Below are 23,962 nucleotides of genomic sequence, written 5' to 3'. Positions count from 1 at the left end.
AAAAAAATGAAAATATGATCTGTTTCTTCTGTTTGGTAAAATGATGGCCATGAACCTAGAAGGGTGGGAATGGCAACAGCACAGCCAGCCCAAGTATGCAGTGTAGATGTGTGGTAACAGGGGGAAGGAGTCTTAAGCCTTCTGCTCCAGGTTAAAAAAAAAAAAATATATATATTTTGGGAAACATTAAGGCAACAAAGTCACATCAGATCTGAAATTGGGTGGAAAAGAGAAGCTATCAGAATTGTTCAACTACTTTCAGGTTTTGTGGGGGTTCCCCCTACATTACATAAAGATATTACTTTGCTATTCTTAATTCAATCACAGAATGAGATTGGATCTCAGCAGAGAAGTTTTGTTTCTTCAAGATTCAGTAGCTAAGACAAAAAGAAAAGGGAAAAAAAAAAAAGAGAAGCCCATCTTGCAATGAAAGGATGAGGAAAAGAGCAATCACATAAAAAAAACAACGCTCAGTCCTCTGAACAGCAAAGCAATTGCACATGTCAGGTTCCCATAACAAGATGGTGCCAACTGAGACTTATGTGCAATAAAATTAGATGTCTGGAGCCTCTGTCAGAGGAATGATGCTATCTCATTAATGGGATTACATAGAAAAATTGGAGGGATTTCAGTCAAGAGGAATAAAACGATTAGGGATCAAAAGAGTGTGACTCAGGAAAGTGAAAACTAGATGTTGTGCTCTTGCCTGAAAAGTCCATGTCTCAGAATTGGAGAGCTTTGGTGGTACAAGTGATATCCACAGCATTTTCTCCCCTTATATCTGGAATAACAGTGACAGATCAGACCTTACAGAGCAAGAACCCATACTATAAAATACTTGCTTTGTTGTGGCAATGCTATTATCATATCACTCAGCAAGAAACTAACAATCAGATGGGAAAAAAGGAGTGAAACGCTAATTACTTATAAAACAGCTGAAGGATACAAGTCATGTAAGAGAAGAATATAGTTAGTCAGAAAAACAAAAGAAAGGGGGGTAAAAAAGAGATATTTTAACTAGAGAGATTGGGTAAAATCCCAGTTTCCCAGTTCATGATTAGAGAGCATTTCTTAGCCACAAAAACAACATATATGTGGACTCATTTTCCCAAGGGGAGTATGGGAAATTATAACTGGTGGGTTGTCTGACAAGGAGATGGTCCTACCCCAAACACACCACCAGCACTGTCAGGAGGTGAACAAGCTACAGGGGGAAGAGGAGATGGAGAAACCGTGCAAGCAGGAAAACAGGAACATTGTGGCAGCAAACACTCCCTAGTCACCACTATTATATTACACTACAGGAAAAATAAATGAATAAATAAAATAGACCTCTAAATATAGAATGAAATTCTCTTCACTGAGGCATTCAACATCTCTCTGCAATCCATCTTTTCCAGTTGAAGGACTAGGTTAAGTAAAAAGGTTCATTTAAATTCTACACACACTCAAAGAGATAAACTGATTTCAGAAAGCATTATTATGTCTGAAGTCTCTCACTAGGGGTGAAAGCCAGATACTTGATGAATCATTTTGATGATAGCTAATATTCTCTAAAAATTCATTAGATGTCAACAGAAAGGACAAAAGACATCACCATGGAAGGGCAGATGCTATGAGCTACCGTACAAAGTGTATTAGGGTCACTTGCCCTGCAGTCCTCTGTGTCAGCATAGGGCAGCACTGCTTTAACACTCAGTAGCAGTCTTGTTTCTTGGCTATTGTGATAGACAAAAAGTCAAACAAAAATGACACTTCTCAAGAAGAAGCTTTGCTGAGAGAGTGCCAGACACTTTACAAAGCAGTGGAGGCTGAAGCCCATTTCTCTCCATTTTCACCAAGACTTTTGAGGGTGGGTAGATAACACCCTACAATTGACAGTCAGGTTGGGTGAAGGGGAGTTGGTTGCCAAATCCCAGCTGGAAGTACAGGCTAAACTGGTACCCAGTTCAGTCTGCTAATGGCTTTGCAAGGGCAGGCAAGCTCTGCAACCAAGGAAAATGGCACCAACACAAGATGTAAACATAGTAGATTTGTTTGCTATTTTTATATGGTTTCTTACCACAGCAGAACACATTTGAAGCTCTTAAGCCATTAAATTTTAAAGAGCAGCCACTTTTTCAGAAACTGTGCTTTGATATAGCTGGGTCAATTCATCTTGTTGCTTTAGGAAACCAAGATGTAAGTCTCTTCCTGGCCTTTCTTTTCCTTTTTTTTTTTTTTGTCTGCTTTTGAAAACAAAAATCCCCAACGAACCTCTAGTGTTAAGCTGCAACTACTTCAGTAGCTATACACCTCTATTAGTACAGACAGCGAAACGCAAATATACAGCATTTGGCCCTTCATCCTCCATCTCTGTGCTAACACTTACAATGGCACTGTTTACACTGAGGAATGATCACTGCAGGCTGTTGGAAATCCTCCATAACATTTCTGGTCAGAAATGCCCAATGACTTCTCTGATTTTTGAAACTTTCTAGTAATAGTAGCAGTTAATAGGGTTTTGAGAGAAAGATAATGACCAAGTTGGTTATTTGAGGCTTTTTAGAGTCCTCAAACATATATGGGACATCTCCACAGTTTAAACTCCTGAGTACCTTGCATCCAGTGTGAGTCCGGGTCTTCATGAGAGGAGTTGTGGTGCACAGTTCAATAGCTTCTGGTTCGTGGAAGATCACTGTCGGGAGAGGTTCCTTCCGAAGAGTTAGGACATTCAACTTAGTCTTTAGCATGGTCTGAAAGTGCTAAACAGAAAAAGAAAAGCAATTATCTCCAATTATAGTGCAGAAAGAGTGAATAGTTGGATGTCTCTGCATGTGTTACTTGCAGTTCGGTGCCTTAGAAGTTTCCATGGGAAGAGTTAACAAGTTTTATAACTTAAGACAATGAACATTCATTATTACTATTAGCAATGTAGAGACACACACAAAGTGAGACAACTCATTAGAATCCTTGTATGTCTCAAAAAGGGTTTAAATTTATCCTCTGACCACTTGCAGGCATATTATAGAACTGTTTGTAGACCCAGCTGCTCTACTAATGACCGTATAGCGGGAAAAACAGAGGATCAAAGACCATTCAAAGAACTATGCATTCATTCACTCTTATTTTCTTTCCTCTGTACTTAAATCTCACCTTATTGACCTTTGTAGATGTTACCATTCCCACTGAGCGGAATACCTCACTGGTTTGCCTTTAGCATGTGGAGTATAAATTTTCTTCCTTTTTAAGCCATAGTTCCTTTAGTCTCCAGTGTAAATGCCATTACTGGTATTAATGAACAGATGTCACTCAAAACTTACTTCTTGTCTATTTTAGTAAGCAACAACTTCCTTAGCTTGGGTGAAGAACTATTCAAATGGACAATAATGTTGAATTAAAAGTTTCTCAGCAATTGCTTACAGTGAAGATAGCCAATCCTTGAAATATTTACAAATCAATTTCATGGAATTTGGAGAGCCAGAGGAATTTTTCAACATTTAGATATTTCTTTGAGCTGACCTTCATTTGAGAAGCTGAACACTTTTGCTTGCTGCTACAGTTCTAAGGGAGAAAATAGGCAGATAGGAAGCAAATCAATGTAGTATTCACTGCAAGTAATGCACTGTCAAAAAATATGCACTTATTAAAGCTTCATAACTTGACTCTTACAAATCCACAGTTGATAGACATATGTGCAGTGACTTCAGATTACTTTCCTCAAAATCAAACCATTTGTTCTGATTTTTGATGGGAGATTCTTGTTTTGCAGTCACCCCTTTCCTTATACTGCCCTTCACTTCTGCAAGGGAGACAAACATTATGGGGTTTGGCTTGCAGAGAGATGCTAAGTGATTTACCAGAACACCATACAGGAAGTCTAAGAGCTAGAAAAGCAACCCAGGTCCTTGCTTTTCAGTCCCATGTTTTGGATGAGGAGAGTGCCTATTAAATGTTTTATTTATGCACAAGAGATTAATCAATAATTTAGATATCATGCTGTTCTCATATGGATTTTCATGGATTCAAGTATTGCATTGAAAATTAATAAGAATTTCTTGGAAATAAACTTTCAACATAATTCATAAATACTTTATTGTCAGCTAACTGAAAGTCTGTTAATACACTTATAAAACAGTTTAATCCTTAGCTTATCTGTGAATAAGTCTAATTATCATTATGCTACTGGATCTACAGCACCTTAAACACTGTCATTAGCATATCCAAGGCATAAACACTAACAGTCTGTGAAGACATGCATGAAGTTACAGGTTGTTGCATCAATACTTTAGGGCCTTCATGCTGTTTATGCAAGCATTCAAGTTTCCATCCAAGAGAAGAAATTTACTCCTATTTTTCATCTGGCTTGTATTACACATTATCCCATTCACTCTCCAAAATACAACTCCAGCAAAAAGAGTATTCCATTTAAGATGATTATACATTAAAGAATATTATTTGACATATGTTTCTGAAGACAACAAAACTCTTTGCCAGACAGGATTACTAAACTTGCTGAGAAAACCTACTTCATTTTACCTTTCAGTTGCAATTGAGTCTTTTGTTTGGAGATTGCTTGGCTTCTCTGGTGAAATTGTTAGCAAAGGCTACACAACAGATAACCAGTTATGACAAGTGTAAAGCAAGCTCGAAGTTTAAGATCCTGAGTTTGAAGGAGCTGGCTGGTCCCATTAGCTAATTGCTGTCTACTACAACTGTAAACCTCTGATAGCTTGACTCGTTTTTATATAGAGGCTCCAGGTCTGCTGACTTATTGCAGATGCTGTATTTCTGGAGCAGAAAATAGACAGGAGGAGGATGCTAGAGACCTGCTGTGACCAACTCTGTTTCAAGCACAGGGAAGTGCTGTCTCCAAGGTCATCTGCTGCCTTCTGCAGGCAGGGGATGAGAGAGGAAGGCAGAGGTTGGAAAACATACCTAACAGATTTTTAACTTGAAGTTGTACTGTTTTGCTAGTGGGTCATTTTTTGTTTTTTGTTTTTTTTTTTTTTTTTTTAAATCAAACCAGGGATAATGATTGTGAAATATCAGGTTGCAGAAGACCCTATCTTAGCTTTTAACTTCTCCCTCCCTGTGTGCTGAAAGAGCTCCGCTTCCACAGATTACGTGTTTACTGAGGTTCTCAAATAAAGAACTGTACTTCCACTAGATATCCAATAGAAGAAACTACTCCATTTAGCCCCTCTGAGTACTGAGCTTAGACCTCCAAAATGGTTCTACTCTACAAGCAGCTCTATCAACACCAGTGAGACTACTGATAGAGCACAATTTGATCAAAATGAGACAAATTATGACAATTATCTACTTTTTTTCATGTTTAACCACCACATATCCCGTCTTAAACACGGAAAAGACAACTCTGCCTTACAAAGGCAATTCAATACTTGTATGAGCAGCAAGACAGAGTGGTTGGGTGCCAAAAACACTAGAGCACAACTGGCAGCAGACAGATAATTATTTGCCAGAGAAGTGCAGGACAGATCGGGGGTGGACACAGAAATAGCCTTTTGCTTTGGACTGCGTGGTTAGTGCAGACAGCACTGCGCTCCCTGCACACAGGTCATGTGATGGCTGCCATAAGAAAATCAAGCCTCTGCCAGGAGACAGTGAGACCTCAAATAAGCAAGTTATTTAAACACATGCCTAACTTTCACTATGTGAGCAGTCTCAGTAAAGCACACGTGGGTAGTCAATGGGATTATTCATGTGCTTTAAACCAAGAACAGGATAAACTGCTTCTGTTTCCAAAGTGAACCCATTTCTTAGTTTCCACTCCAAACTGGCATCTCCTGTGGAAACTCTGTTGGCAAATGCTGACCTATAACAGTAGCCAATGTATTTTTTGAAAAAAAGGCATTAGCTCTCCACTGCTGTGAATTCAGAATATTTCTTTAAAGTGCTTTAAGTTCAAAAAGTTCTTGAAAAGCATGACTTTGGCAATTCAGTAAAGAAAGGTTCAGGGAACATTATACCATTCACATCTCATGTGCCAGAACCACTACTATTTGGTAGCACTTGCACTGAAAATCATTAAAATAAGATATTCTTAACTGGCATGACTGTAACAGCAGCTCAAAACAGTACATCATTCATCCTGTATCTATTTAGACAGTGCAAGAAATGCAAGGAGTAACATAACAGTAAGAATTTGGCAGTAAGTTTTAAAATTCTTTGAGCAAACAAAGTAAATGCTAAATAAATGACCAGAGCTGTAATTAGTATTGTATTTTTTGTATATTATTCTATGTATGTATTCTGTATTTTACTGAACATTAAATCATTCAGAGTAAAATTTAAGCCCCTAATAACATTGGAAAATTATCTTAATACAGAATAATCATTTTTCCTTACTCAAGGATTCAAGATCTATCATTTCCTTTTGTGTAGCTTCCAGTCATAATGACAACCTTTTGTCTTAGAGAAGAAAACTGAAGAGTGTGTAACAGATAGCACAAACCTGTAAGTTGGATAAGAGTTTCACTACAGAGATACTTGCCTCCTTGGTGACCTTCTAAGTGCTCCCTATTTCAATGAAAAGGTTGTCATCACTATCCCTCTTCACTACAGGTTAACTGAACATAAGAATCAAGAACTTGTGAATTGTTTTCAACATAAATTTTGTTATCAGCTCAAGGGTCACACATTAGCTCTACATTAACTATTTCACAACAATTCAAAAGTTAATACTACTTCAGTGCAAGTACTTCCTCTATGTATCCATCTCTGGAATGAAACCAAAACTTTTCAACATCCTACAGCAAGACACAGCAGCCCAGGAAGGGAAAGATACAACTGAGTGCCACCAACTGCAAGAGAATTTTAAAGTCCAAACGTCCCTTTTTGCCTGTTCGCAGGCTGTAGATACAAGACTCCAGTCTCTTACTCATGGTTAGAGGAGATGACAACACAGTAGTCCTTTAGCAACAGTATTACACCATCAGTGACATGAGCACAACTGTGACCTAAAGACCACACCACTCAAGCCTCAGCAATAAAAGATTTCTGATACATATGAAAACTCATCCATTTCAAGGTTTTGTTTTGTTTAAAGCAAATGTTATCCAGTACAGATGTCACATTTGATCCACTTTTTGTTAAACAAATATTGCTAATATAGTTTAAATACTTTCTTCTCTCCCATATTAAACTTTACTGTGCTGTATTTATTTATCCTTTACTAGCAGTTAACGTAAACTTTGTACTGAACACTACAATAAGACCCTCTACAGAGAGGATGGAAGCACTTATTACAGTCAGAAATCATCCCATCAGCAGCCTGCTCTGTAACACAAAACTGATTGGCACACACAAGTCCAAGATCATGTCATGACTCCTTACACTCAAGATCTGGTGCAAGTAAGTTTCCTGAAACCAATCCAACTCCAAAAAATCTAGTTATTAAAAGCCTATCTCATCTAGCATGTCAAGAGCTATATTTTGCCAGCCTATCAAACCAAATCCATCCAATCTCTTTCAGCTAACAGATGCTATTTAGGTGGAAAAGCAGATAATTATGTTTGAATTTACATTTCTTAATCACAAAGAAATGGCAATAGGCACGAGGGTAAGTCAGATGTACCTGTTGGCACCCTGTGACAGATTCTGGAACCAGAGCAGCTTGGGCAGGACCATGACAGCAGAGGCCATGGCACCCTCAAGGAACTTGGGGCAAAACATTTGGGAAACATCATGTCACAAAAGAAAAAAAAAAAACCCAAAAAAACTAACCAAACAAAAAACCTACACCAAACAAAACCAAAAAGAAAACAGCAAAAAAACCCTTTTGCCACCCCTCCACATGCCCAATGGCACCCTTCATCACTGCAACTACAAATCAAACCAGTATCTGCCACCATTTCCTGCCTCACATCCTCCCACCACCCCACCACCAGATAGCAAAGAAGGGAGGCAAGAGCAACAGGGAGAATTTTGGTATGGGAAAGAGTAATTTGCTTTTACCAAGGTAAACTCAAATCTGTACAACTCGACACTGAGCAGAACACGGCATCAAAGAGAGCAGGGTGTGGGACTGAGGAAAGTACCAGGAGCGGTGCAGCAGTGCTGCCCGGCACAGAGACCCTCTGAGACTTGTCCTGCTCTTACTAAACCTAACAAGCAAGTCAAGGAGCTTTCTCTGATGGAAAAACCTATCATATACAAAAAAAACCCCCTAAACACTAAACCAAAAACCAGACAGATGAAGGGAAGGCGAATACAGGACTGCAAATAGAAACTCAAGACAAAGACACAAAAAACCTTTTTAGGACAGCAAGCTCAGCTGCAGTGTATGGTAGGAGAGGAAACCGAAACCAGTCAAGTGTCAAGAAGCATTTCAGCAAAGATGCTACTGGATCTTTGCATGCAATACTGAGAGTTACTCCATCTCACTCTAATACCAGTTTCTTGGGGAATCTTCTTCTTCCTATGGTGATGAGACATATCTCTTAAAAACTCACAACTATGAAGATTTCATAAGTGAAACTTGCACTCCCTATCAATAGCCCTGATCACACAGCTGCCTGTGTGACGACGCTCACGTTGCCTTGTTTTCTTACAAGTTTAAAGAATTTCTGTTTCCTCACACTTTAATTCATGTGAAACGTTTTGTTCTCAGACCCTGTGTACTTTGAGCTTGCTCTGGCTGAATGTCTCCGTTCTGCTGCCAAGCTTATGCGATTCCAATCAGTAGGATTGCTGCCCAAACAAAACACAATCCCAGATACAAACACCCTCCAAACTGCAGGGAACTTCAGAGCCAGATGAGAATTTCATGACTGATCCTCTAACATCTCTCTACACTCAGCCAAGCTAAACCCCCTGACCTAAGCAAATCTAAACATGCAGGATATTGAGAGACTATGTTCTCAATTTAGCCATAATTGCTCAAAACCTGAAGTCCCACTACAGAGAACCACATCAGAGCAGGAAGGAGTCAATATTTCAGGACATACCCAATCATGAAAATAAAGATCTCTCTAAAACATCAGTGGAGGAGGTAAAATAAGTTACAATACTATAAATAAAAGTTCTTTGATCAATCTCTACAGTACCTAAGTTCCTAGTCCATTATTTCAGTGGAAATTAGGCATGTGGATGGAAGACAAACATCTAAATATATCTGATTGGATTTATGCTTTTACAGGTTATTATTTACTGATGACTGTCAAACATATTTTGAAATTAATTGTAGATTCCAATGCCCAGCATTCATGGCATATATTTTAAATGAGGACAGTATTATTTAGCATCAATAGAAATTAAGCATAATGATTTTCATCAATGTATCGATTGAGCTGCTCTCAAAAATAACTGCTTCCCAAACCTTAAGCCCCAGAAACCAATGTTAATTCTCAAATTTTAATAACTTTGTCATGATTGAATGAGCTCTTATGCCACCCAAACCAAATTAACAGATAGCTGTGTTGTATATTTTAGTACCTACAATTGTTTTAAATAACACACTTGTGGTAACCACTCTGCCTTTTTCTTCTATCCCATCCCTCATAACTTTGGTCTTCAAACTACATTCAGAAGCCCAGCAAACAAAACCAGCCTGGGAAGCACAGCTTCATTACAAGGCACTTTTGGAAAATAAAGTTATCCTTGTTACCTAATGTTCATCTTCTCCTCACCAAAGCAGCAGTACCACCCCAAAAGCACCATGATTGTTTGCAAGCCTGGAATTTTAAACCAGAGTACAATTTCAAAAGTATCGATTTCAATATGCCAGAGTTCCTCGGTGCAAGCAGAGATATTTATCAGCCCCATCATTTTGCAGGGCAAAAAACAAGCCCAGGACAAATGGTTAAATAAATAAACAAATAAATAGAGGGAAAAGTGACATAAATTAAGAAATAGGAGCTGATGAGAAAAAAGAAAATAGGACAAGCAGCAGCATAGATATGTCAAGTTCATTCACTCTGATTTTGAGCTGAACCCTTAGCTGCTTTCCAACATATTTTTCCCCTAACATGAGTCTTCAGTACATGTACTATTTGATATAGTTGGCCCAATATTAAAACAATGGAATCCTGCAGTATTCAGGGTGACTGTTGCTTTTTCAATTTGCTCTTGGAGGTATTCCAATAATTTCTGTGTCAGAGGATGCTTTAAGTTCTTTCTCCTCACTCTGTGCCTGGTAGAATAAGCCCATCTCATACAATACCTGCCAGCCAGCCACTGCATTCCCTAATATAGCTTGTTCAAAACCAGCATTTCACCTTGTGTTTTGTTTTTTTCCCTTTTTGCAACAAATGAATAACTTGTTAAGCAGTTATGTAGTTCAGTGATCTCTCCCTTGCCTTTCTAAGACTTGCTCTCTGACATAGGGATGTGGACTGGATGACATAGGTACCTGCTAGTGGCTGGGGACAGTGCTCCCCTTTGCTAGGGCTAACCTACAGCACCCATGGACAGATAGCCTCTCGTATCTACATCCTCCAGATATAAAGGCTAAACCTGCGTGCCATTTTCAAGGTTTTTCAAAAGTAATGAATCTTTTCTGATGCTTTCATTTTTCTGATTTTCAAAGGACAATTCCTTAGCACTTGACAAGAAGGAACGGTAAGTTTCTGAGTTCTCACAATTTAAGTGTCCAAACCCAGATATATTCAGAAACTCCAGCTCCTCTGTAAAAGCTCAGTTTCTCCTTCTCAGCAAAGTTCAGATAATTTTGCAGAAGCTTAACTAATCCCTTGGATGAGTATTAAGTTCCAAAATGCTAGTGATTATACATGTATATAGGTATCTATGGTTCTCTGAACAAAGAGAAGGAAAAAAAAGAAAAAGAAAATTCCTCCAGAAAAGAAATAAAATATGCACCATGAGGTACAACCAGATGCCCTTATTCCCCCAAGGCATGGTTAATATACTATCTGCCAGTACATATGGGACCAATTAAACAGAGCTAACTCCTCACACAGGCACTGCAGCGTCACTCTGGAGGAATCCACAATTGATTAAACAAACTCAAGTAATTCCATTCTGGAAACACATGTTCATTCATAACCAAATCCCAGTCCTTAGGAATCCCGTATGCCATGGAAAAAAATATCCCTGCTGCCATAGAAATCTGTGGCAAAACAAAGGTGAAGTTCAACAGAACTACCTTCATCTTGACTGCTGCTTTACATGTGCTACTGCATGTACCTATGTGAAGAACTATTTCTACTTTTTATAGTAGTAACTAAAATGCTACTTCAGTCTAATAGTTAAACATCACCAATGAAGAGCCTCAAATAATGGATATATTGAATTGTTTAACTAAAGAAAATGGAAGAGCTCAAAACTATCCACATATTCCCTTCCAGCAAGACCAGCAGAACTGGAAGACTTTAGGCCTATATACAGGGATCATCGTTCAACCTCTTCACATTGTGAAAGCTGCGTCCTTTTTTTTTCCAGTAATGATACTCTTATGTTTGCTCAAACTTTGTTCGACACAGCAATGACTTCCAACTTTTCCACACAGAAAACAGCTGCAGTATAAACAATCCTACAGAGCAACAAAGAACATCTCATTCTCAGTACAGCCTCAACGTTATTCCTCCCTCCATTGTCTGCTGAGCACCTTAAACAACATCCATTCTCAGACACTTTGCAACTCGAATAATTTTTCTTTGCAAAATCCAGACAATTTTGAATCTATAAATTTGTTGCAGAAGAAACAGGAATGTAAATGAGAGGTGGGTGTTCTGGGTTTTTTTTGGGGGGGAGGGGGCAGGGGGTTAGCACTTGACAGGAAGGAACATTAAGCTCCTGAGTTTTCACAGTTTAACTGTCCAAACCCAGAGATACTCAAAAACTCTAGCTCTTCTGTAAAAGCTCAGTTTCTCCTTCTTTACTCGTCAGCAAAGTTCAGATAATTTTGCAGAAACTTAACTAATCCCTCAGATGAGTTCCAAAATGCTAGTGATTATACACATATACACCTTATAAACATTATACACAATTAAATGTTTCCTGGTGCAAACTGACAATTAATGCAAACATTATTTTAACATGTTTCAGGCTTCACGGAAATGAAATAATACAGAACATCAATACTCAGGGAAAGGGCCTGGGCTGTTAAAGCCCTGAGTTTCTCTAGGTGCAGGTCTACCTGTAATACCACACGATGGAAATATTCTGAATACTCATGACATTTACAGTCTCCAGTGTACCTGTGTTGGGCATCTAGTTAATCTGATGTGAAAGAACCAGCAAAATTAAAATAAATTAACTGCCTGCCCAGCATTTCCCCACCGTCTCCTTCCTTTTCCCCACTCAATTTAACTCAGAGGCATCCCTCAAAGCACATAGAGCTGTAATTCTACAGGAGACGTTAACAAGGTGGCTTTTATCAAACTTGATGCATCTGAAATCTAAATTATTTACCCTGAAAGAGAAGGGAGTGAAAGAATTTAGGGGCCTCTGATAAAATATTAAAGAATTGAATCTTGTGAGAATCAATTAGTTATTTCTCTGGGGAAAAATGTTTCAAGACAAATTTTTCTTTAATCAAAGATGTGTATTTGGCCAAAAAACACTCATATAATTGTGATGCAAAATGTTGGACCAGCTTTAGCGAGGACTGAATTTGTAATGATAACAAGACTGCTAAGAATTCCACTTTCACAACCACTACCACCACAAACAAATGTCAAAATAGATCCAGCAGTTTACCATGCAAAAATATGTCTTCCACAGCTCAATCTTGCGACAATGCTTTTTAAAGTATGTCTCTCTGCCCAGATTTGCATCTTTTCCTATTTGCATTCTGACCACTAAGCACAAGGGCTACCAATCTCACAATTATTTTTTTTTTAGTCCTTAAAATTCTTCATTTTGTAGCCTTACTAATGGCTTCTCAACTGTGCTTACCTAAACTCTTTGCATATATAATGACCATATAGTTCTTTGAAAAAATCCCCAAGCCAATCTAAGTGATGAACATGACAGTATTCTGACAAAAAGCGGGGAAAAAAAAGCCTGATGCTGAACATTTACTGATTTGGTCTTTAGCAGGTAGGCTGCAAATATGAGGCAGATGGGTGAATGCACGCAAGGGTTCAATGTGAAACTCCAATGCTGCTTCTGTATGGGTCAGCCTCAATTCTGCAACAGAAGAATCCACAGAAGACTTTTCAAGGGAATCTTTCAAGTTTCCTGGCCTCTTCCACAAATAATTCCATTAGAAGTAACTGTCTAGCTCATAGTGTTTATTGCATTTTCTTACCTTTGGAAAGCAAGGATCATTTAGAAAGTAATTAAACACCAATCCATGAGCTAGGATCATAAAGGTCAACTACTTTTATGAAGCACTATCACCGGAAGGGAACCACAGTAGAGAACTTCTATCAGCAAAGCTATACAGCACATGGGGAACAATGTGACAGTTATGTAAGATTTCTACCTCATCACCACTCCTATCAGAGTTCTCATGACAGCTGCTGGGATCCTCAAGACTGCTCACTACAAAGCTTTTCTGCCTACATGCTAGGTCAAGAAGACTCAGCACAAAGTGTTCCGCCTGAGCACAAAATAAGGCTTTGCCTCCAAATCTCTAATTGGGAAGTCAGAGGGCGGTCAGAGCCAGACACTCAAAGTGAACATTCCTCCTCCTGAGGGTTGATTCTGAACTAGATGACAAAGGACTGTTTTCTTGATTTGCAAGTGTCACCATTATTTAAAGGCTGTAAAAATGTTTATACTGTTGGTAAGTCACCACAACCAAAATATTTTCTTTTTCTTAAAAAATGTATGTCATTTTAGTCCAGAAGCAAAGCTTGAAACAGATAACCTCAAAAGGGGAAAGTCTGGGCAAGCTGTTAACTAAGTCACAGAATTTTGAGAGGGAACTTTTTTAGCTCCGCATCAGTTAATCACTGCTAGTTCTCCTCTGACACACTGACCTTGAATCCAACTACACTATTTTCAGTCTTAGAAGGCTTTAGGAAAAGAAGGTATCCTTGTTTGATTTTTAATCCATTTTAGATCCCAGGTTCTCTGCCTGGAATAAATTTTCAGATGACATTAGAAAAGCTTTTGAAATAACATTAGTCAAGTTTTGCATGCACAGCTATTTGCACAAACCAATTCTACAGTTTTGTAAGACAATTGGCTAGATAAACATCTGTCTGCCCCATTCTGAGCATCCAATGAACACAGGAGACCTTTGATCATTCAACAAAGCTCATTCCCTTCTGGGTACAATCCAACAACATCATAACTGAAACACTCCAAGTTCTGCTTTTTCCAGTCTCTAAGCATTGGTTGGGTATCATGTGCATCTCAGTGTCATCCACACCACGACAAGTACAACAAAGAAAAACAGAAATTGAATAGCTACAGCATCTCCCTGCAGAAACTGCAAAGGCCACCAATATTTTCTCTTGTTCAAGCCAGACAAGCATATGCAGTAGTTATCCATAAAGAATGACCATGGATTTTGACTGTGGCACAATGAAAAAAACTTTAAGATGAGTGCATCTGTTCAAATATCAATTTTTTAAAATAATGAAGCTGTAGACATAAAGGTTAGAAACCATTTGAAAAGCATGATATTCCACACAGTGCTCCATTAATAATATAAAGATTAAAAGGGAATCAGCTTCAACCAGTACATAAAACAGGGTTGTGGTTATAATCAATTTTCCCTGTAGCATCTGTAGAAAAGTGATTAGTTCCAACTCCTGCCCTATGACCTGAGCACTTCCACTTTCATGTTTTATCACCGTTATAGTCAGAAATTAACAGACTCTCGTGGCTATCGCTGATATTCCCAAGCCAGCAGTGTAAAGCCATTTCACAAGCAGATTTGGGATTGCCTGTTCTGCTTACACAGCAGACAAATCACAAATGCAGTTTACCGTGGAGCTGCCAATATTTAATAGTGTTTAATGGTGCAATATGTATCCAAGTGGGAAAGGGGCACAAGCATCTATCTAGAGAACAAATTAGTTAATCAGATCAAATACAGTTTCCCTCCTTGTCTTCCTCCCTGAATATGTGCTGTTGTATTGGAGAACATGCAGCTCATGGGCTATTTATTTGTTGAAATACCATCATCTCAGATGAGATGATTCTGGGGAAGAAACAAGAGACAATTCTGAAAACAGCATACACAGCAAACATACACACACAAATATTGAGGAAATAACATATGCAGAGGTAAATTCAATGGTAACTTGGCAGAGCAACCTACAGCAACACATCAGCTGCCCAAAGTTGCATAAAACACTCCCAAGGCGCTGCTGCCCTGTAGTAGGTTAGACTGTAGCTAGCCCAATTGCCCCCATGGCTGCCCCATCATCCCCAGTTGTTACAGAGGGTGTCTATCTTCCCATTTATTTAGCTGTACATGTACACACACAGCAGAAGGAACAAGCAATATGAGGCTCATTTTTCCTCAGCCCCTTTGGTTTGGAAAAGATTCTTCTCCAGTTTGGCACATGAAGTGCTCTGGCTCCAGCTTCTTTTCCGCTTGGCACACAACCAAATTGTATTATAGAAGAATTGAATTTCCTCTAAAAAGTTGCATCTCAATACATTCTTACCTCTCTTCCCTATCCACGTTCAAAGCGAAGGAGCACTGCATGGCTTCCAAAGCCATTTATATTTGAACATTACTTTCCATCAGCACGTATTTCAATTTCCAAAACCACATTCAGTATATAAAATAAAGCACAAAGCAAAGTTGTCTCACCATATTATATTCACTTAATAATCATAAGAAATTTCTCAGATAAGTCCTCCAGGCACAGTTTTAATGCTAAAGCAATTCTTGCTTCATTTTAACTATCCACTGATGCAGAGCTGATAACCCAGCTCATTAAAAAGTACAAGGCATGATTTCAAGAAACGCCATAATTTATCGGGCAGAGTTTAGTCACACTCCACACAGCAGCCTGGATGCATAACACCAACTACCTCTAACACTTCCCAAATCCAGCTCTGAAGTCCCTTGGTTTTGAGTTCAGCTGCCCATGGTGCATGAAGTCACACGACAAAGTCTCCTGCTATGGCAATAAACACGTCACCTTCTACCTGTAGTTTTTCAAGAGGCTTAGTTACATTTAAAAATGCACAAATCTCACTTGAGCAACAACCCCTTCTTCAGGTTAAGCATTTGTACCCATTTAACCAGCTATAAGACTCATTACAGGAAGGATGGTTGAAGAGAAGATAAATATTGCCATCATTTTTTTGAAACTTGATGATGTTTACATAGCACAAAAAGTCACACATGACTTTAAAGACTTGAGTCTAAAACAGGGTCAGAGCTCTCACTTTGTGTTGCTGGACATTGGTTATTGCTCAGTTGATTTGATATCCCAGTGATTAGATCCCACACCTTGACCACACAAACTGTAACAGGCAAAGCAAGGAATCATAATTTGGTATGAGGTTCAATCAGTCCCCAAACTCTTCTTCTGAGGGACCATGTTTCACTTCTCACAAGTACTCCCCAACGCACCAGGAGATGTCAGTCTCTGGACTCACGTAAGACAGGAATGAATGACATCTCCTACCCATCGGTAGATATCACAAGAAGTGATAAACCCTTCCCAAGCCCTCATTAGGAAGCTGCATATTTGGGGCCATACAATATATTGGCAACCAAATAATTCCATTGGGAAACTCCAGTGATGGCTCTGTTACACTAGGTGCTACACCCAAGCAAGACACTGCAAGTCCAGAGTACCTTCTTGATCCACACTAGCTCTGCAAGTATCACATTGTTCTGATTAAGGCTGCATGTTGCTTTCTGGAATAAAACCTTATTTTCAAACTAAAGCCCACTAGAAGGAGATTGACTGTCCTTAAGTAATACTTAACAACCTCTTTGATTGTTATTGAGTGGCCCATACATATGCCAGATGAGCATTGTTGATGATGACAATGCACTAAATAAACACTTCTGTTTAAAATCCATAAGCCTACTTATGACTAGTTTGAAACATACAAATATCTACAGCTTATTCAGTTCAAGAAGCCTCTGCTCTCAAAATGTCCATTCAGCAGCCCTGCCAGATACTGTTTCACAATACTACAGGCTCACTTATTCATAAACAAATCATTAACATTCTTGACAGAAATCCATAGCGTACAACAAATCCCAGCTATGATAGTGTTTTACTACATTTGCTGTGCCCATCGTGAATGGGAGTTCTGTTTTCACAAAAAAAAAAAACAAACCACCCTCAATAAATAAAAGGCAAATTATTCTCTGTGAGAAAACTGCCAGGACAAAATGCTTATGCACGGATTACAAACTAATGCTCAAGTTCGTATAGTAATAAACCTGGTGTTCAGCTACTGAAATGGGCTGCCACAATTTATGTAAGAAATTTTCTTGCTAAAACTTTAACAATTCATAAACTCTGATGGTGAAATATGCCATTAGAGACTTCTACAATTTCTTCAGCTACAAATGAAACGTTTTACACATCCCCGTTTCTCTACACACAGGCACAAGAATCATCTGAAAAGACCCTCTTAAAGCCTTTGGGCATTCACTCCCTGCCAAGAGTTTATTTACAGCCCTGGATCATAGCGTTTCAGACATGCCCTGAAATGATCAAGGCCCACTTTTACACACCTACATCATAGCTTAAATTAAACTAATTAAAATGAACGGAACAGCTTAACAAATGCACCAGGACCAGGCTGCTTATCCTCTCTGAGTATACTCTGCATAGATGGCAGCACAGAGCAATAGTTTAAATCAGTTTCTCCCAAACACACGGGTAAAACCTCTGCCAGTGCCCCCAAAAAGGCTCAGGTACACAACCAGCACCTCTGTACCATGGGGAGGAGGGCATTGAGGGATGGGATTTCCCACCTGAGGCTAGTCCATGGCAGAGGCGATGCTCCCCCAGCACCTCCCAGGAGAGATCACACGTCACATGCAGCGACAGGCAGCAGTCAACAAATCTTCCAAAATCACAGGGCTAAATCCTCCACTCTTAATTCCTTAATGCCTTCCTCACCATATTCAAAGAATTAAAGGCTTCCTTGACTGGTCATATTTAAGTAATTTAAAAAAAAAAAAAAAAGAGTGGAAGATAGTTACATTTTCTATTGATACTCTTGGCAGATGAGAAATATGCTCACAAGAGCTGGACTTCTCCTTGGGCTGATAAACATAAAGCAGACCGCCTTCCGTGCCGGCTGCCAGTTCAGCCCAGGGAATAAAAGATGTTTTCAATTCCAGAACAGACACATGTGCATTGAAACATTAAATACTTAGCAAGGCCTCAGCCCTGCAAGAAATCAGACCGTTACTTACCATGCAGTGCACAGGTCTACGGATACTGGTGGCTGCTCCCAGTAGATAGAAATACACATAATAGTTGAAGTTTTGCAGAAATGAGATTTTTGTTAGTGTAAATACATGCACACTCCCACAGCAATTACACTACAACCTTTATTAAGAGCGTGACTCCTTTTTTATTATTTAAATTGGCAGTGCTTTTCCATTTATAGGTGGTTTAGTTCTAGTTTTGAGATAGTTTCACTACACTAACTCACATATGAATATAGACATCATGAATAGCTTGTGGTCTTTAGGTCTAACGTATTAAGGGATGTTCTGCTATTCAGGACAGACAGGATCCATTTATGGGACTCACTCTGTTCCCAGCCTTCAAAAACTTCTGAAATCTATTTTTGCCAAAGAACAGAGCTACCAAAGAACCAGTGGGGTTGTCTAGCCTGGCTTTTGGTAGCACAGAAGTCTGGCTTTTGGTAGCACAGAAGTCACTGTCCCTACCAGTTCTTCCTTTCACCCCCTGATCTCCCAAAGTTGCATCTCTTAGCACAGAAACTGTCTCAGCTGAAAAAGAGCAAGGGATGAATAAATTTAGCAATCTTCTCATTTGCCTCCAGGTTTTCTGAACATCTCAGATTCAGTTTTAGATGTTGTCTGTGACAGTAACAGATAAAAGCCAGCTTTTAAAAAGCAACAAGAACAATATAAGGCAGAAAATCACATGTAATCACACATCTATAGAAAATGAGGCACTACAGAAATCCCAGACTATTAGGGGCAGGCCAAAGTGATACATGAAAATAGCTCTGCCAGGAATCAGCAAGGAAATCAGACAAGTTAACCAGTCATTTGCAGTATGACAAAACAACAAAATGACACTAAAACCTTAGTATCAGGAAACCCAAAAAAACAGTCACACCACAGAACCACCCAGGAAGCACCTCGTTAGGAAATCCACATGCACAGCTTTGCTGAAGGGTGGCCTGGAGAGGGCAGGAGGGAAAACAGCTAATCCTGGAAGAGCCAGAGGGAAAAGGATATTCACAATCTGGAATGATTTCATCCTCCTGAGTTACAGGTAGCTCAGGGGGCTTGCAGGGCAGTTTCTAAGAGGGAGCAATGCCAGCAAAATACTGCCTGAAAAGTGTCAAAAGCCTCTGCAGTGGCCCATGGAGAACTGCAAGGGATAAAACCAGAAGACGAGAGCAATCTGACACTGGATGTGCTCTGAAACACATCTCATGGCAAACTCCAGTTTGTGCTTGCACCACCGTGTGTCATGCATACCTCACAAGCCCTGCTCTGGCAGGCACACTGACCTCCCCACTTATCTCCTGCAACACACTACTACTGTATTTCACCCACTCATCTAGTACTTTGTTTTTAAAAAAAAAAAAGAAAAAAAACAAGGCACAACCCTCAGGACCCTGACCCAGCAACAAAGTCATCCGTATTTTAACAGTGATTCCAAACAGGAGCAAAGCGAAGCCTGAATCCTCAGATTATCCTCTGCAGAATCCCAGCATCGGCACAAGAAAAAGAAAAGAAAAGATCAAATAGGTTGGCTCAGATGGAATGTTATTTCTGTACCTATGTTTATTAACACAAGGTACATAAAACTGAGAAAAACCACAGAAATGTTAGAAAAACACATAGTGATGTTAACCACAGTGGCAAACTCAAAGTATGTACTGATTCCTTCCTTTGGCCAGGAAATATTTTCAAGCTGTTTCTTTTACAGCTAGTCACTGGGTAGGAAATGCTTTTTAGGCAGAAAAATATTTTCTTTGCCAGAAGACTCCATAAAAATCCATGCACAGACTACAGTGTACATTTTGATGATAATTAATTACTTGTTTACTGCTGTAGTTCAATACACAGATAATCCCCACATATCACATTGTCTAAACTACTTACTTCCTCTGGTAAGTGAAGAACGGTCAACAGAAACAAAACAGTTTGATTTGAGGGAAAAAGAAAAAAAAGAAGAGAAGGTACTGGCAACAAATTTGCAGTCTGTAGAAAGCTGAAGAGCAACACTGAAGGATACAGATGGATGTACTTTGTGCACCTTCCATTTTTTAATAAGTGTTACCAAATATAATGGAATTTAGATGTTCTAATACACAAAAATAATGTCCTAAGCCTAGAGCTATTCATCCTTAAGAACTGCAGGCTGTAGTTCATCATTATCATCTAGAAGTGAAGGATGGTTCTAACAGTCGATTCCACTTCTCCCCAGTGACTGAATCACGTACTAGCTAAACCATTTATTAATGTCAAAGGGTGGCATTTTTCAATTAAGATAATGAGATTCTGGAGGCTCTGGCCATCTGAACCCTCTTTGTGCATACTCTTGCCAATTAAAAAAAAAAAATCAAACACACAAAATAAAGCAGTCTGACAAACTGGTTTTACTTAAACTGAGTACTAAGTGCTAACAATTCAGCATTAATCCTACCATGTATCTGCAGCTACATACCAAGAACAAATATTTATCCTAGTGTGTGTTAGGGATTAACACAGGGTAGGAAAAAAATCATCTTGCTCTCCACTGTAACTCTTCAGCTCCTCAGGTAAAGACCCAGCCTTTGTCTATACAGTATCTCTGCAGGTGGGTACACAGCATCTGAGGTTTGGTAGCTCTGAGAGGAGAGGAAAGGGCAAAATAAACAAGAGAAAAACAAGGAAATGCTTGCTCATGTGGCAGGGATGCAGGCAGTATCCTAACTGCAGGCAGTATCCTAACTGCAGGCAGTATCCTAACTGCCCAAAGTGCCTTGCTGATCCTATGACAGGTCTGAAGAAGGTCACACTCCTGCAGCACCAAATACTGCCCAGGAATGGAAAATATCTTCCACAGGTTTGTAAATACGTAAGTGAGTTTGTAAATTTGTAAGTGAGCATCCCACCCATTAGACACTTCACTGTTAACTTCTAGTAAAGTATCTATAATGGAAGTGCTGGTAGCAACAACCATTGTTTTTTTTAAAACCATTTCACATCCACTGTTTAAAATAACTCTTTATATTGACCTGCTGGTTTGGAGGAGTGGGAGAAAAAACAAAAACAAACAATGCAAAAAACAATCACCACATAGTGGTGAATTAACCAGTGAAAATTAAGCTACACAGGGTAAACTTTCTAAATCTCACAGAATTTTAGTGAAATCAAGACTAAGAAATAACACTACGTCGGACTAGTTGTTTCAGATGTTAGTAAGCACTGCCCGGGCTCTACACACTTTCTCTTTGCTTTGCTTTATTTTACTTAAAATTGGTTTGCAAGACATGACAATTAGCTAGAAAAACTATATTGTCTTTTAACCTCCAGTTGTACAAAGCAAAATAGAATTAAATATTTCCTAGAGCAAACCTTGGATCTGTATGCTGAGTGCAGTAAACCATGACATGGGATAACCAACCCCAGTAGTAAATCACCACAGTTTTTGTTGCACAAACTCTTGCTATGGAGCCTGTTAGCTCCTGCTCAGATCTATCAAGGCAGGCAAGAGACTGAAGGCCCTGAGTGACACAGCAGGCTTAGGCAGGCGCCTGCCTCCAAACCCTTGTTCAAAGCCTGGACCCGTGGCATTTTAAATCCTTTGAAGAAACAAATATATGAAGTTTTCACAAGAAAATATGAAAAGAAGAAAAAGCCTCAGAAACAGGCTGGGTTAAAAAATAAGAAATACAGTTTTCAGATGAAAACCAAAAGTATTTGCTGAAGCTCTGAAGCCAGACAGCACACTGTGCCAGGAGATGGCTGCGGGCGCCACTGGGCACTGGGGCCAACAGCCAGCGATGCTCTGAGCCACCACAGCCCCACACCAACCCTCCTTTGCCTCTCACAGAGGAGAGGAACTGTGCGAATCTGAGGCTTATTAGCACTTCCATAACTACTTTGTAAAGTGATTTTCCCCCACTCCAATGCAAGTGGGCAGTGAGCTCACAGCATGACACAGACGTTCCTCTGTCAGATACACAGCAGCCCCTTAGTCCAAACAGCATCAGGGCCCAGTCTGGAATTATTTCAATAAATAACACACGCTTTCCAGAACGAGTCATTCAGAAACATTCAGTTCAGCTCTCTTAGACATTAAATCTTGTCACATAAAGCTATCATTTAAAAAAAAAAAAAGAAGGAATAAGAAGATCAGATAAGACTTGGGCTCTTAAAAACACACAAAGGTTCTTCTCAATTAAAGAAATGCATAGTAACTGCATGGCAGTAGCAATGGCATTTAGATTTAAACCAGTCTTCTCAAGATCTGAATTTGGTCTAAATAAAAAAAGACTCACATATAGAAGAGGCAAAGTTTATCTCCTAGTGATCAAACTTACATCTTTAGACATCTGAAATTCTCTAGCTTGATACAACATTAGTGATTTAAATGCCAAACCACATTCACTTTGTTTATCTTAACTCCACATCCATGTAAGGACACCCTCAAACCATAACAGAGGAACCAAAGGTCAGGCTGTTACTTCCAGAATCAGTGCAGTAAACTTCGGAACAACAAGGTACAGACATTTCCCTTGTCAACGCTGCCCACTGATGTGGCTATTTTTCTAGTACCATGTAAGGAGCATGAATAACTTCTGATGTTGAGAAACAAAGATCATAACCTGAGAAAACAATATGAATGCCCTCTGAAAATAGTTTAAACAAAGTAGAAATGTGCTGTTTCAATGTAAGGTTTCTGCAGTCATGGCTCCCACCTTGTTCCTTGCCCCAGACTACTCATGGACCTCTCTCTGGTCCCCAGCTGCTGACCTGCTCCCCCTGCCCCCAGAAGCTCTGCACCTCTATGAAGTGGTTTACATTAGTCCAAAGCCTCCTTAGATTCTGCCCTTCTGAACAATGTCCCCAGATGCCTTCATCTATTTGGACTTCATTGCCTCACACAGCTGGACTGCTGCTCTGACCTGCTGGCATCCAGGTCCAGGCACAGAAAACCAGTGGGAGCTTGTCTGAACATGGGGGTGAAATCCCAAAGGTACAGCTCTGGAATGCCTGTTTCCAGGTGAACAACTTGCCATAATTAATTTCAGCTAGCACTTGCAGCTCACAGTCTCTTCAAATGTGATTCTCCTCAGGGAAGATGAGCTTCACCACTTCTGCAGCCTGAAAATTGTCAGCATTTTAAATGTGAGGAGGATGTGGCAGAGTGGCTTCAGGAAAGGAATAATTAAGCAGTGACTAACTAGAACTTCTGTGAATATTTTCCACTGTCCTTGAAGTGCCAGTGCTTTTCATCATGCTTGATTATGAATGGCAGTCATCTTTTTCATTTACAGACTGGTCCCAGGCTTGCTGTGATGCACAAAAGCTGCCGTTTGCCTCTGTAGACCCTGCAAGCAACCTGGTATTTCTGATGGGGCTATTCCCTACATCAAGCAGCCCCGGTCCCCAGTGGACAACCCAAGGAAACAATCTGAACTCCATCTACAACAGCTGCTTAGGAAAAAAAAAAAAAAACAAACAAGTCTTTGCAGTGGGATAACTCCTTGGAAGTGTGCATTCTGTTTCTGAGCCAGAAGCTGCAGCACTGTGAAAGGGAGACAAAACAAGTCACATGTGACCTCAAAACTGAATATCGCAGCACTGATCTGTAGGAAAAGGCAACAGCAGAACCTACCTGGGCTCCTGTAACCTTTCAAACTGTGCAACTCTGTTTTCTGTAGCAACTCTGTATTTCTGAGGTAC

General features: G+C 39.5%; 1 protein-coding gene across 4 annotated transcripts in view; it reads right to left on the bottom strand.

Annotated features, from left to right (window-relative positions):
* The window catches only part of PID1 (phosphotyrosine interaction domain containing 1), an 83,144-nt gene that overhangs the window by 48,683 nt on the left and 10,499 nt on the right, over positions 1–23,962 (bottom strand). For 3 of the 4 annotated variants that reach the window (XM_062005777.1, XM_062005780.1, XM_062005778.1), the window contains exon 2: positions 2,598–2,744. In XM_062005777.1, the coding sequence (XP_061861761.1) occupies positions 2,598–2,744 (147 nt within the window). Of the gene's footprint in view, positions 1–2,597; positions 2,745–3,135; positions 3,155–23,962 lie in introns of those variants that run through there. The other variant, XM_062005779.1, reaches the window with a different exon arrangement.

Source organism: Colius striatus, chromosome 12, assembly GCF_028858725.1.
Source record: "Colius striatus isolate bColStr4 chromosome 12, bColStr4.1.hap1, whole genome shotgun sequence".
Lineage (NCBI taxonomy): Eukaryota > Metazoa > Chordata > Aves > Coliiformes > Coliidae > Colius > Colius striatus.
The sequence above is the reverse complement of the archived record's forward strand: the minus strand, read 5'-3'. Positions and strand labels throughout refer to the sequence as shown.